Source organism: Cupressus sempervirens, chromosome 3, assembly GCF_028749045.1.
Source record: "Cupressus sempervirens isolate cs-2001-9-10 chromosome 3, ASM2874904v1, whole genome shotgun sequence".
Taxonomy (NCBI): Eukaryota; Viridiplantae; Streptophyta; class Pinopsida; order Cupressales; family Cupressaceae; genus Cupressus; species Cupressus sempervirens.
Window position 1 is genome coordinate 322,857,509 of NC_143120.1, and position 16,548 is coordinate 322,874,056.

Here is a 16,548-nt window from a genome sequence, read left to right on the forward strand (position 1 = left end):
GCTACTTTGGTTTGCTTGTATTGTTCATACTACATTTTCATCACTTTCTATTATTTACTTGCGCTTCCTCTTTCTATATGACATCATATGCTTTTCCTAGGCAAAAGATTTCTTATTCTGCAATTTCCCTTTTAAGGATTTTTAGGAATATGCATTCTTTGCCACAATGCTGAAACACAAATATCTATATGCAGATTTCGAAACCCTTTGTGATAAATAAATCCGCCACAAATTTCCACAACTCCCCAAATTATAAATGTAGAATTGAATAACCTCAATAGGCAATAGTCTTCCTAGCCACACAAGAAATATTAATGGAAGACAACAATAAATCTTAGAATATAATCCACCGTACCTCAGCTATGGATTAAATGCACAACTTGGAAATTCAAACCCTTATACTTCAGCAAGGGCACAAACTCAAGAACTCCTTAGTAATGTCACCAAGACAACAAAAACAAATAAGATAATCGGATACGTTTCCCAACAAATGGCCTTATATTTATAAACTTCAAAATGACACAAGTTTCCCAAATGAACTTCACTTAAGGAGCTTCCTCCACACAACATTTAAATATAATAAAGTGTCATTATAATATAATTTACTAATTGCTTTTGGCTCCAAAAATGACCCTTTCCATCATAACATAATATTTTGTCACACATGGCCATTGTTTCTTGTTCCCCTAATATAAAGCTTTTCATCCCGGTTCCAAGGAGCTATGATACTAAGGTGACCAACAAACAACACTAACAAAAACAACAACCTTAGCATAATTAGATAAATAATAATAACAATTCACTTGTCTTGCAAAAACAATTGAAGAAGCATCAGAATCAAAATTTGACAACACCAAAGTGATCTTGATAATGAAAGACGATGAATGAACCTGATATGGTGACTTACTATAAATAGATGCTCCTTCAAAAGTTTCTTGGAGCCCAATCTAGAAGCCCGAACTAGAAATTGAGAGTATCAATCAACTCTTCTAACTCAACTAAGCTCATCGGAACCAACAACTTGACTTACTATAAATAGTAAGTCCTTCAAATGGAGCCAAAACACACCATAGGCTGCTGAAAAGCCTATAACCCCACAACTGAGACACTCAAATCTCATTGTGAGCTCATGAGGGTGACGATGGTAAACTAACCAAGCCAACTGCAGGAAACTGCTAAAAATGGGGACATTACAACTTGGGCCAAAACACACCATAGGTTGTTGAAAAGCCTATAACCCCACAACTGAGACCCTCAAATCCCACTGACAGCTCACGAGGGTCACGATGGTGAATTGACCAAGCCTACTACAGGAAACTGCTAAAAATAGGGACATTAAAGTCCTCCCTCCCTAAGATTGCTTGTCTCCAAGCAGTCTTGGAGCAAAATGAACATCATAGTCCACCTGCATCCCAAAGGTAGAACTGCGTATTATCCTTGTTGTGTACAATCAACTCCTATAGCACCAACACCCGAATAATAGACATCAACGCCATAATCATCTAAAAACTGACCCTAGGCACTGATGAAGGCAACAACTCATCGAAACACAACTCAATTGAAATACCAATTCTATCTACACCTAAGTCCCCATCAAACTGACACTCACACCCAATTGCACCATGTAGATGGTAACAAGTAGAGGTACTTGAAACACTACCACCAATTCCTACCTCTTCCAAACTAACATGGGTGTGTAGATATTGCAAGGGGTCTAACTTGTAGCTGTCAATCCCATCTACAAAAGATGGTGCTAACCCATCCCATAATGAATGGTACGAAACTGGAGCCAACCCACAATGACGTGAAACCAAATCCTCTACCTGTGGGTCAAAAGAAAAGTGATGAGCACACCTCATAGTGTAATGTTGATAAAAATTCCCAATATCTATTAAGAGCTCATTAGTATCGAATTGGGAATTAGGAGACGACTCCAATCTCTAACTCTAAACTACTGGTCGGGTGGGATCCTGGTCAATCCTCTCAGCAAATCCAACCACGAAATCCCTGTGGGGAAGCATAGTAGATAGAGTCTCTATAATGTTTCTCACCAACCTTTGAATAGCACGAGAGCCTCAGATGAGAGTACCCTCAGACACTGTGTATGAATCCTCTGACACATCTCAACTCTCCAATAGGTGTTCCATGAAGTACTCTATGAAGTAGAAATTATGTGGAAGCATCAACCTTCTCCCCTGCGACCCACAATTGATCCCTCTGAAAATGTGGCACTGACAACTATCCAATGTTATCAACTATATCAGATAAAGAAATAGATTTGCTTCTAGTAGCAGGAAGCAAATCAACACGAGAGCTTGACTCTACTGATACACTTACCTCATTCGCTACTACACCCATATCTTGGACGGGTGTGTCTACCACATCATTACATCCCTCATCCCCAATTGTGGAAGTAAACTCACCACTAACCACAATATGTAATGTAATAGGGACTCGGGTTGGTGTCGATTGTACTCGCTCTAACTCCATGGTAGCTTCATCCAACTGTGACTGTGACTGTGACTCCTGAAGAGCCAATTGAGTATACTAAAGAGGGTCCACAGTCACCTCAAGCTCCTAGGTGAGCTCCACCTCTTCTTTCCCTAACAACATCTCATAACAGGTGCTACCCCACTCTAGAAAGTAATCCCTATCAGCAACTTATAGAAAGTAATTATGCTTCAAGATCTTGACAGCGTCTCGAAGTGCATGAACCTCTGCTAGGGAAAGGCTACTATCATCGTGCTCATCTGATATAGGAGCACCTAAACCATATGTGGCTAACATTTGACAGAGAACATCATAATGCTGAAGAGCTGAAGAAATGTCACTATTACTCACCTTCAACTGACAAGTTTCATAATGCCTCTATAACCCTTGACTCCTTTGCAAGCTTCCTATCTTATTGGTGTTTACTGTAGTGGTAAAGAAATCAACGCATCCAGACAACAGAACATGAACAGCAGAATTATATTCGCATATGCTAGAACATACATTAGGCTTCATAATATTCGCAATAGTAGATGATTGATGCTTTACAATGATCCCAAACGGGATATAAATACTACCGCCGAACTTTCCCGAAGGAGTCCGTCGGCCACAAATATTCTATCCGCTACAAACTATTTACCGACGACGTCGGCTACATAATACAGAAACACCGCCGGACATCACCCTGTCGGCTACAAAATACAAAACACCGTTGGACATCACCCCGTCGGCTACAGAATACAAAACACCGATGACCATCATTCCGTCGACTACAGAAACACCGCCGAAACCATCCAGTCGACTGACACCATCCCCCCCAAAAAGAAAAGTCATCTCCGGACGACAATTACAAAATATCTGAGACAAATTAACAAACAAAATATATCATCAGAGTGACTACAACAAGAAAAATCTACTTTTGTCACATTGCTTCACTTCGTCCCGTGCCTATAGCCTCTGCTAATACAATACTGTCTCCTGAAGCTGACCTTGATAGCCACCTGTGCTGCTTTCTCTGCTTCCAACACTGGGTCCACTAAGCTAAGTGTCGCTGCACTGCCTCCAACTGGATGATTAGCTCCTCCCAAGCTCTCTACGCATCCACCAAGACAGCCTCTCGGCCAACACCTACTCCCAGTGCCTCTGGTACACAGAAAGTCCATGCCTGCAGCCACTTCAACTCTTCTTAACTGGTCAGACTTGCACGACTGATATCCGCAACGACTGGGGGTCCATGGGGCAACGCCCTTGGCGGGGTCGAGGGGTAGCGCCCTCGCGGGGTCCTGGGGCAGCGCCCCGGGTGCTCGCAGTACAGGGTGGGGTCGAGGGGCAACGCCCTTCGCCGCCAAGACCAAATTAGCACTTCGCAACCCACACAGAAATGCACGGAACACACCATTTCTATCATTTTCTGCCGATTCTGCACTCTTTCTGGCAACCACGGATGCGTCCCCTTTCCTTTGGCATCATCTATAACTCATTCCAAACAACTTGAATCTGTCGTCGTTTTTTTTATATTTTTTTTATTATTATTTTTTTTAAAGAAACCCCCAGTTCAGTGACCGCAGGTTCTTCTCATTCTTTTCGCCTTCTAATTTCCAACATGCCATTCCTAGGTCGGTCCTCATGGAGAGACGTATGTGCTTGAGAGAACGTGAAGCATCCCATTATGTTTGTGTAGAGAGCGTATTCATCAACACAAAGCTTGACTTCGACGATGAAATGGGTTCACAGAGTGGAAAATTCGACATAGGCAAAGGTGTTGTTGCGGCTGCTATAGTCATGCATCAGATCTTCGCCAAGGGTTTAGACGGAAAGACAAAAATGCAGGTTTCGATCTGAGGAGGAAGCTCGAGTAAAAAGTCCCATATCAATTGCATAACATGATGACCCTCCTGTTGCTGATGATCCTTTGTCGTGGCCGATAGTTCATCATAAATTGCTAAATGCACCAAACGGTGGGTGAGAGCGGAGGGAAATTGCAAGTTGAGCGGTTTGAAAACAACCCCGCGGGTTGGTTCCGCGGACCAGACAGACAGCCGAGAGGTGACTGCGGGACAACCTCCGCGGAGATATGCCCGCGGGCTATCTCCCGCGGGGAGTTACCTGCGGACATATGCCCGCGGGTCCCTTCGGCGGAGAATTGCCCGCGGGATTTTCCTGCGGAGAGCTGCCCGCCCGTGGCCCCCTTTTTTTAATTTTTTTTTATTTTTTTATTTTTTGTTGGTTAATAATTTTTTATTTTATTTTATTTTTAAAATTCTCTTGTGTAGTACTGATTCCATCTTTTCCCTTCGCCTTATTTCGATCCTTGTTAAGCTGATTTGGCATTAATCTTCATTCCTCCCACCTTCCAGATTCATAAGGCAACGGCGCCAAATGTTTACCGTAGTGGTAAAGAAATCAACGCATCCAGACAACAGAACATGAACAGCAGAATTATATTTGCATATGCTAGAACATACATTAGGCTTCATAATATTCGCAATAGTAGATGATTGATGCTTTACAATGATCCCAGACGGGATATAAATACTACCGCCGAACCTTCCCGAAGGAGTCCGTCGGCCACAAATATTCTATTCGCTACAAACTATTTACTGACGACGTCGGCTACAGAATACAGAAACACCGCCGGACATTACCCCATCGGCTACAGAATACAAAACACCGCCGGACATCACCCCGTTGGCTACAGAATACAAAACATCGACGACCATCATTCCGTCGACTACAGAAACACTGCCGGAACCATCCAATCGGCTGACACCTGGCACTATGATAGGAAACTAGATCAGAACAACCCACCACAAGATTGCTTGAACATGTGCTATTGTCCTTGCACAACTTTGCATTTGAGATACAACTACTATGTAGCTCAACCAACTCCTATTCGAAGAAACAGAAGCCCTCGCAATATCAATCTCTCCGCATGTTTGAGCTTCCACCTCAATTGTAAGATCCTGTAAAGATAGATCTTGGGACTCATCCAAAACCTCCTCGGAGTCATCATCCAATATCTGACAAGGGATTTCATACCCAGTGCAGCTCATAGCATCATTAAATGGATCATCAGATATGTCCATACTATCTGCATCCACATCTCCCAATAAAGCCTCAACTGCTGATGCTAGGCTTTGCACACATAACTCAACGTCATGATGCAAATCAATAATACTAGAGCATGAACCAACATCTACTGCCTCCTACAACACTACGATAGTTGACATATAAGTCTCCAATAACAACTCCCTTCTTGGGATAGTTTGAATAGTCAATGACAACTACAATATCAACTTCCTCTAAACTAACCGTAGTGACTACTCTGGGAGGTGTTGAAGCTCAGTGATGTTGTCCACCCAGGGCACTAACACATTGACAAGGCCATCATCAACATTGCGGACAAGACTAGCAGGTGTCGTACTAAAAACAGATACATATGCATCATGGACACCTATTAGGGAAAACTCAAGGTTCCTTCTCTACAACCTCAATGTCGGCCTTCTAAAGGCGGAAACCATATGCCTCGCTACCCTCTCAACTATCTCTGGATCAGACAAGCTCTCCGTGAACCTCTGTGGATGAAGCTTAAGTTTCTCCAAAGTCTCCCACAAAGCATTCATTTTCGTGCTAACTTCCTCATTACTCCACCGACTTCTAGAACTTCTAGTCTTCCTATGTCTTTCCATCGCTAGAAAATGCTAGAGTGCTGATCATTCTAAATGCAACAGCAAATCTGAAAATAGAATAACTTTCCTACCCCATAAGATGGCAGGAAACTGCTCTGATACCATTGTAATAACCCTACCTAGTTATTACTCCGATGAATATCAATTTCCTTACTATTCCACAAATTGGTATTTCCTCAAACACTTGGCAATTGTTTTGTGTTATTTCTTGGTTTGTGAATATACGATTTTTTGAAAGAATAATAATACATAAATCTTTAATGCAAAAAGAAAACACTGGATAATTGATTCTAAAGGCCCAATTGTGCAAATTCAATTATGCAATTAAAAAATTGTATTAAATAAATACATTAAAGAACCAATATTTTTGCTCCGTCATGAATTTACTTGGCTTTATTAATTTTGCCAAGTTGATCATAGCCCTAGGGATCACTGTAATGTCCCCACTATTAGGGTTAGTTTGGGACAAGTAATACCTGCAAAATAATGGTTAGAATCGCAACAATAACAAAACTAGCTATATTATTCTACCCTCTAATTAAACCCCAATCTTAAGGACATCTCTAGATCAGGCTTCCTAGCTCATAGCTACCTCGTCGTCTTCCCGAGAGTGCACCCCTTAAGATTCTTCTTGGACAGGACATCCTCTATCCAAGGCCAATCACATGCATATGTTGACATAATTAGAATATTCTGGCACATCAATCTCAAGCATGTCGGTGAGATAGAGGTTATACCCACCTCACATACTAACATTATAGAGATGATGACAATCTTATGCATACCAATCAAATAGAGAGTATTAGTCTCACATACTAATATTATAGAGATTCCTTATTCTCAGGCATGTCGGTCAGATGGAGATCTTATTAATCTCACATACTGACATTATAAAGATCATATGGTTGTGTCAGTTAGATGGAGATTTCCAATCTCTCATACTGAGACTATTGACATTAAGATTAGTTTCTTCTTTGCTGAGTTCGATTGGGATTGACATTGATCGTCTCCCCCCTTTTCAATTTTCATTGGATGCCCCGGCTCATCTTCTCCCTTCTCGGCAGGAGTTAAATGAGCATGTTCGTCTTGATATTGATAGACGTTATATTACTACTACCTAGGTTAACCCTCCTGACGGGTTATGCCCATAGATGTCCTTTTATGCGACGTACTTTTTGGAGATTTCTAATGGGATTATTGCCCGTCCTAGCTATCTCTCATGACATTGGTCTCATGCCCTACAGATCTCTTTAGGTTCTTTTAGAGTTGGTTCTCACCGTCTTTGGGCTCAAAATGATCATCATATTGACAGTGGGGAGCGGATCTGTATGCTCTGTACTTTAGGGGAGGTAGAGAATGAGGCTCATTTTTTTTTTCAATGCCCTATTTATTATGAGATCAGAGGGAGATTCTTTTGTCTATTCCAGGAGTGCTTCTCTCTCAATGACTTCTTCAACTATTATGATTAGAGATGGCTTGCATTGTATCTTTGTGAGGCCACCACGCTCCGTGATAGCATGATCCAGACACTGCTTCCACATCGACACTCGTCTACTCAGCTCATTACTACCTTTTTAACACCATTATCCCCTTTGTGTGGTGTGAAAAGGTGCTCTAGCTCTATTTGACCTAACGGGCTTTCCAGATGCATCAGATCCCGTTTTGGTTATTTGCACTAGAGACACTTCTCTGTGACTGGCCGGAGACAGTGCAGTACCTCTACACATTGGCATGTGTATCATTCCGTGACTGATTTCTTTTCGCCCAAGAAAGCCTCCTAGTGCTTTCTTTGTCTCTATTCTTTGTTGCTATTTCTTTGGTTGTATTTGCTTATTTTCAGACACCTTTGTGTGCTCTTACTGTATCAGCCTCACTGTTGTAATCTTTCAGTCCCATAGACCTCTTTTTGGTCTTTTTTTGGACATTAATTTCATTATCTTATCTTATCGTCCTATAATATTTCAACCATTAATAAATATAATTTATTTATATTAGGAAATACATGTATTATTGAATATATATATAAAATTATACATATAGAGGCATATATTTCAAATATTCTTTCAATTATAATGCAACATGTTAAACATGTAAGTGAATAATTATCTACTAAATAATTCTTACGAGTGACACATACCTCTATACCTATTGGTTTGGGTTAGTGCTCCCAAGTTTCTATCTCTTATATTTGGAAGTCTCCATGTATTCTTAATCCTTTAATTACTTGGCTTGCTTGCCGATGGCAATATGTACGATTATCTGATTCGTTCGTGCTCCTTTTTCTTTTATCCAATGTTTTCTTGATTTTATAGATGGGAAGTATGGCCCACCATTTCAATCTCACTCACACGTCTTGTCAACCGTGATCATTGACTTTGCCCACGAGCTTGATGACTTCTTCGCTCCTTGTCTACTTCGTAGTAGTCGATCTTCAATTTGCTTCCTTGGTAAATGGTATTCCTTACAATGGTGACTTGGAAGTGTTGACTTTCCACCTGTTCTCTTCTGTATATCCCCCTTTGACCTTTTGTGACGTGGTATAGATGCACTGCAACATGGGGGCCGTGAGCCATTCGATGGGATACTTACTTTTAGGAGTATGTTTAGAAGGTCCTACTTAGTTAGTCGTTTAGTAGTTAGATTGATTTATTTATTTAATCATTTAATATTTATTAATATTATTTATTTAACTATTTAATTGATATTTTATTGTCAATTAGTCATTATATACTCTAATCAATTACATGATTATTTCCAATAGGGATAGTGATTATTATATTTTAATATAAAATTTTGTATAGAAGGGGTTACTACAATCACTAACAAACCAACTTGGACTTCAAACGCTGATCTCCAAGATGAATCGCAGGCCATGTAAATTAAATGCAGGCTTCCTTTAAGAGTTTGCAGGCCTCTTTCAGCCCAAACACAGGTCTCAGATAATTGTAGGCAGCCTTAGGTTCAAATCATTGGCCCAAATAGATGAACTGCAGGTCCTTAATCTTGCACGCAGGGGTTTAAAATGTGACGCCACAGTCTCAATTACTCCTCAATTGCTACCACAAATTGGTATAAAAAAGAACAGACCCATCCATCCAAGGAGTTGCACAAAGATTGTGTCAACTTTGAACAACAATTTCCAACGCTGATAAACAATGCCAAACGCCCAACAGATGTAGAAGAAATGGCATTGCCACAACACTGAAACACAGATATCTATTAGCAGATTTCGAACCCCTTTGTGACAAATAAATACACCACAAATTCCCACAACTCCCCAATTTATAAATGTAGAATTGAATAACCTCAACAGGCAGTAGTCTTCCTAGCCATAGAAGAAACGGTAATGGAAGAGAACAATAAATCTCAGAATATAATTCACAATACCTCAACTATGGATTAAATACACAATTCAAAAATTCAAACCCTTATACTTCAGCAAGGGCACAAACGTAGAAGCTCCTCAAGAATGTCACCAAGACAACAAAAACAAATAAGATAATCGAATGCCTTTCCCAACAAATGGCCTTATATTTATAATTTTCAAAATGACACAAGTTTCCCAAATGAACTTCACTTAAGAAGCTTCCTCCATACAATATTAAAATATAATTTAGTAATTGCTTTTGGCTCAAAAAATGACCTTTTCCACTATAACATAATATTTTGACACACAAGGCCACTATTTCTTGTTCCCATGATTTAAAAATTTTCATCCCTATTCCAATGAGCTATGATACTTAGGTGACCAACAAAAATAGCAACCTTAGCATATTTAGATGAATAATAATAATTCACCCGTCTCGCGAAAACAACTGAAGAAGCATCAGAATCGAAATTTGACAACACCAAAGTGATGTTGATGATGAAAGATGATGAATGAGCCTGACAGGGTGACTTACTATAAATAGATGCTCCTTCCAAGATTCTTGGAGCCCAAACCAGAAGCTCAAAATAAAAAATGAGAGCATCACTCAACTCTTCTAATTCAATTGAGCTCATTAGAACCAACAACTTGACTTACTATAAATAGGAAGTCCCTCAAATGGAGCCAAAACACACCATAGGCTGCTAAAAAGCCTATAACCCTACAATCGAGACCTTCAAATCCCACTGTTAGCTCACGAGGGTGATGACGGTGAACTGACCAAGCCAACTGCAGGAAATTGCTAAAAATGGGGACATTACAACTCGGGCATACAACTCCATGAGTTTGTCCAAATTCGATTGATTCGTAGGCATGCATCTCACTTACGAGATTGTCCATAATATTATGAATAAAATAGAAGTTTTCATTTTTTTATTATTTGTTTAGAATACCACTCAAGTGTTGTCATCGGAATTGGCAAAATGATTTAGAAAAAAAATAGTCACAGAAATCAAAGCTTACAGAAGAAAAAGAACGAAATGTCGACTAGTATCCTTAAGTATCTTCTCTTGATTGGTGGGCAGTAACTTGTCCCTCAAATTAAGATGAATTCTTCCATTATCCTTGTGGATATTAGGCATAAGCATGCACTTGTTATTTTGTAAATCAACATATGGGAAGAAGTAAGTGTAAATAGAAAGCCAAGATAGTTGCTGAACCCAAACCTTATAGGAGAAAAAGAACCAAATGTTTCGAAGGATGATATGAAAGGGATAAAATACCACTGGCATCCTTAAGTATCTTCTCTCGGTTGGGCATAGTGTCCCTCAAATTGAGATGAGTTCATTCATAATCCCCGGAGATATTGGGTGCAAGCATGCACTTGTGAATCAACATCTGGGAAGAAGCAAATATAAATAGAAAGGCAAGAAAGTCAGTGAATTAAAGCTTATAAAGAAAAAGAATCATATATTTTGAAGGCTTCTATGAAAAGAATAAAATACCACCAGCATCTTTAAGTATCTTATCTTGGTTGGTGGGGAATAACATTTCCCTCAAATTGAGATGAATTCCTAATTATACTTGTCTCTTCCCAAAGCCTTCTCGCTATGGGAAACTAATCTTTCCAGTATCTATTTCATACAAGTGGCTACCCCCATCATTTTTAAAGAGCTTCAATCTTACTAGACACATATTGCATTCCCTGCAACAGTGCAGCCTTAAAACTCCTTACACAGTTAATTTACCTCTCCCATTTGAAAACAACAATTTTCCTTCACTTATTCTACACTGGATTTATCTTTCTTTTTCTATTTATTGCTCCTTGCAACAAATCTCGTACCTCTTCAATTTCTCATTTCTACTCTTGCAAACTTCTCCATTAGCCCTCACTTCCATCTCTTTGTATAGTGAAAGCCATCTCTTTGGTTCTAGAGCCTCAAACTCTAGTTATCATAAAAGAGATTGATCCAAATCTGCTTGTGATTATCCACAATATCTCTGAGACTATTCTGAACCACAAATAACATATTAAAATCCATTCTCAGAATCAAAGCTTCTATGGCTCCTTCATGTGGTTTGTAAGAAACAAAAATGTATTCATAAAATTGAAAAGTTGAAACATTTTTGTAATTAAATAGAAGCAAAAAGAAGATAACAAAGATAAAAAATTAAAGAAGAACTTGAAACAATGTAAGTAGCTAAAATCAATTGTCCTACAACATCTAGTTCAAATGAGCCAACTACCAATTCAGCGAATCATAACAAAGAGCAATATCATGATTTCTTCACTTAGTTGTTGAGTTTGACAATTATCTTGAAAATATTGTAAGCATATCTGTAACATCCGGTTTTCCCCGGTCTAAATTAACATCTAACATACTCAAAGAATACAGTTATTACTTCGTTTCATAAGAAGACAGTTATATCATTCATGTTCATGTGAATAAGATTTACTGTTAAAATCAGTTAGACAAAATTTCTTAACTTAAACACTTGAAATACTATCAAATGAACTATTGAAAACCACATACCTCGGAAAACGGAGATCGAAATCAAACTAGGGATGCTTCTGCAACCACCCGGGTTAGTCCACAAATACACTATAACAATTTCACATTACGACCATCATCTAAAAATCGCTATTTCAAAATCAAATGATGTTTACAATTAAATGCCACTATATTTAAAATTAGGGCATCACATACCAGTATAATAATTAGGGCATCGTTTACCATGGATTCAATTAGGGCTTCTGATACCACTGATTCAAATAAGGCTTCCACTATCATGGATTCAGTTAGGGCTTTTGATGCCACTGATTTAAATAGAGCTTCCGCTACCACGGATTCAATTAGGGCTTCTGATACCATTGATTCAACTAGAGCTTCCGCTACCACAGTTTCAATTATGGCTTCTGATACCACTGATTCAATTAGGACTTCTGATACTACTGTATCATTTAGGGTTCCCGCTATCACTTAATCAATTAGGGCTTCAAATTCCTTCCCTTCTGATTACTTAACTGTGACAATAACTCAAGATTAGAAAATATACTTATATTTGTTATTCATATAAATGAAAAACAATCCATAAATCTATTTCTTGCATCTAGGTGTAAAATAATGGTAACAATGAAATAACTCAATTTAATCTTACCTCCTAATTAAAAGTGATAATACTTGTTTCCGATAAACAATTAAATGCATAGTTTATCACTGTCTAACGCACAACTGATATCTTTGGGGAGAGTTGAAACATTGCCAAGGGCTTAACCACCTAACCTCGAACCACAACATATCCCCACACGATCTCTAACGAGAAAGGCCCTCCCTACGCGGAATCAACAGGGATCATCTTGCCATCCACTGGGCATTCTGGTATGTAACACATTATACGACTTGGTAGCAGGAGATCACAATAACAGGAATATGCATGAGCTATTAATTTAGTCATATTAAAACTGATAAACGTTGTTATGTCATATCTGATACTAATTCATATTATTGATGATTCCTTTCTCTCACCTCATCACCCATCTCCTTGGTTGCACAGCTGGATGAGTCCTAGGTATTTAAAGATTTCAAAATTGAATGTTTAATTAATTTAATCATAATTGATTTCTCTTCCGCATTCTTGCAGATTAACTGCACCTCTTCCCCATTTCATGGCTTCTCTGCCGGTGAATTCCTTGGTGTTAATAGTATTCTAAATTTGTTCGGAAATTTGTAATAGCATGTGCATTGATGTTGATTCACTTAAACAATCAGGTTTTTAAACATTACTATTTGAATTCATAAACAATGCATTCTCAAGGATACTCGAAGATTGATCTCTTATGTACTTCAGGGAACCAACTAGAATATATATAGTTCTCAACTATTATGCCTAGCCGGCTAAGGATGGATATCCAATCAAAAAAGAAAAGAGTTGGAACATAATTGATTCATTCTCTAACCTATCATTATGTACTGATTGAAAAATAGAGATTATATTTAGTGAAAACAATCAAGAATTACAATGCTTTACCTGGTGTTGGAAATTGTTTAAACAACCCTACATAACATGAAAATATCAAAATATAATGCACTCATATGTAAAAGACATGGACAATAAAATTAGCATTGTACTGTCATGAACTATCATTAAGGTAAACGTATAAAACAGAGCACTAACTTCTGGTATAATGAGAAAAAGAGAGTAAAGAAAGATTAACAGTTATCAAATTGGACTTAGCAAGAATCACATGAATTGTTTGTGTAGACTCTCTACATCTCCTCACCATTTCAGGCTACCATGTCGGTGATTCCTAGGTGCTCACGAGTTTATATCCACTCTATTGCTTACACATCTTCACCTATATTGGCATCATTGTTGGTGAATTCCCTTGGTGCTGGATTCATGATACTATTTTCATCTTTGTATGGTATAAATGAATGTATTACATTCTAAGCTGAATTAGTTTTTCACAGTTATCATTGCAATTCCATATCTTATATACATGATTGATTCACTCTTATGAATAAAGAACATCTATGATATAAAGATAGTTTCCAAAGAACTAGAAATCTATTACTGTCCACACGATTCAGTCTGTAATTATATTGGTTTCAGTATTTGAATATTATTATACAAACAGATACACGACTGGTATGGAAAATAAAATATAAATTGGTTCAAAGCTCAGTCGATTTCATTGGACAATCAAGGCTCATAGCTGGCATAGTAGTAATAATAGAGAACATACATGGTTCGATGGTTCTTACAGACATAGCAAGTGAAAGTATATTAAAAACAAATTAGAAAAAAGGCCTTATGTGATTCCTTGTCTGTTCCTGAACTCTTCCACGGCAGGGAGAAAGGTCCTGATTCTTGCTTAGAGCCGCGGTTATGAGGGCGTGAGGACAGTATGGTAAATGGAATGAAAGAAATAAAATCTAAAGGTAAACGCAGATTTCTTCTTTTAATGGGAGCCAAGAATCATGGAAAACAAAGAGGGAAAAGATGGATAGCCGATACAATCATAAGACTCTACTATAAAAGAATAACTTGGCTTATCGGTTACCATCAGTTACAAGAAGCCATTCGAATTCCCAAGAAGTCTATAAGAATTGAAAAACAAAATTCGATTAAACATGCTAAATATTAATCCATTAAAAGGAAGAATAATAAAAGAAGAGAATAGAATTGGAAGATTAAAATTCAAAAATTATAATAATACAATTATTTTAATTCGAACATTATTATAATCTTATATGTACATGAAGACATTACTTTATTAAATTATTAAATTATAATAGCGCAAATCATTTATATATTAAATGCATGTATATAAATTATTATTAAAATAATATGATGAAAGATAAATTAAAATCCTTTGAGATATGTTTTATATTTTAACTCAATTATTTTAATTAAATTAATTATTTAAATAGCTCATGCGGTTCCATAGATGTATCCTGTTTCAAGTCGCCAAGTCCTCAACCCATTTGCTCAGTGATGGTGATGCTCTTGTCTAATTCTTTTCTGACAGTGCTTCCACCCCCTTCGACTTATTTTTTGCAAGGAAATTCTCTTGTAATTTAATTATAAATTGTTTAATCATAAATATTCATAATGGTTAACCTTCATCTTAATTCCATGAATTAGTGATTAACGATCATCTAACATGTTATCTTCACCTGAAATCATAACGATTAACTATCTTACCTTTTTGCCAGATTATAACAAATTAAACTACCAACTGACTTCATGCGAACCTCAATGGCTATATTTCAAATTAGGTCAAAAATTGGGATGTAACGATATCTGAATATCATATGCCATAACTCAGTTAATATTCTCAATAATCAATTGTTAGAATGTATAGTTATTTTTTTGGTTTTATTTATTATAATTTTTTTTCGTTGCGCCCAAACCATATTTATTTTGGGTTCTCATGAATATCATGAATCCTATTACCCTTACTAGTAAGTGACCTACTCGCCTCACCAAAAATTAAAAGATGAAAAGCTACTAAAAATCTTGTCTTTACTTCAGATTGATGTAGTGGAAATTTCTACTAGCATAGGATATTGATTGGTTCTTTGTGTTGAATACTAAAATTGTGTTCAAAATGTGTGTTGATTTCTTTTGTTTTGCAGTTTTACTCAAGATTTTTGTTTTTTTCTAAACAGGCATCTTCTAGATGGGAAAAGCGTCAAGCAAGAGTTCTGGTATGCACCAAAACTTGTCTTTGTAGTTTATTCATTAAAAATTTAATAGAAGTAATTTGTTGAATGTACGCCAATATATTTTCATTTTCACCTTAACGCAACCAAGTTTGACCATTGTCAAGAGTAAAAAATGCGCACCATTTATATCTAGATGCCTTTATCAAGAAGAAAACCAACTCTATAAATCGAAGCAAGTTTTTTTCCATAAATCTAATTCTTATTATTATGGACTTTTTAAGCCTTAAGTCTCTTAAATGAGAATTCTAGTATTGGATATTAGTGTGCATTTGTTGGTGAAGTTTTCAAGGGACCCATTGTTATCTATTCCAATATGCAAAAATATTCATTGTGTACCTCCAAGAAATGCTCATTATAATTAGTCTAATATTTTAGAGATCAATTGAGTTCGTGGATACTTATGACATTTTATAAGTAATCTAATAGGATATAGTATGACTTTCTTTCATTTGGTAGATATGGAGATCTCTCTTTTAGTGTATATTGATAGATATAGGATTCAAGATTATCATTTGTACAATAGCTTAGAACTATGAAGTATTTGTGTTGATTATGTATGTCGAATTGAACTGAAAAGTTATCAAACATGGATTTTTTGTAGAAGTTTAGAGCCATGATCATTAATGTAAGGTACCACACAAATTTGGCCATAGTACCTCTTCATGACATATTGATTTTCATTAGTAAGGTTTACAAAGTATAGTTGATTCCTAGATTATTATTAAGACCAAGTTTGTTGGATTATTATTTAGACCTATATATTTACCAC

The 16,548-nt window shown here is 37.2% G+C and overlaps 1 protein-coding gene across 1 annotated transcript in view; it reads left to right on the forward strand.

Moving 5' to 3' along the window:
* Positions 1 to 16,548, forward strand: part of LOC149566297 (DNAJ heat shock N-terminal domain-containing protein) — an 83,441-nt gene that overhangs the window by 47,047 nt on the left and 19,846 nt on the right. Inside the window, exon 7 of the mRNA XM_089819707.1 lies at positions 15,723 to 15,761. Coding sequence (XP_089675833.1) covers positions 15,723 to 15,761 — 39 coding nt within the window. The remainder of the gene's footprint in view (positions 1 to 15,722; positions 15,762 to 16,548) is intronic.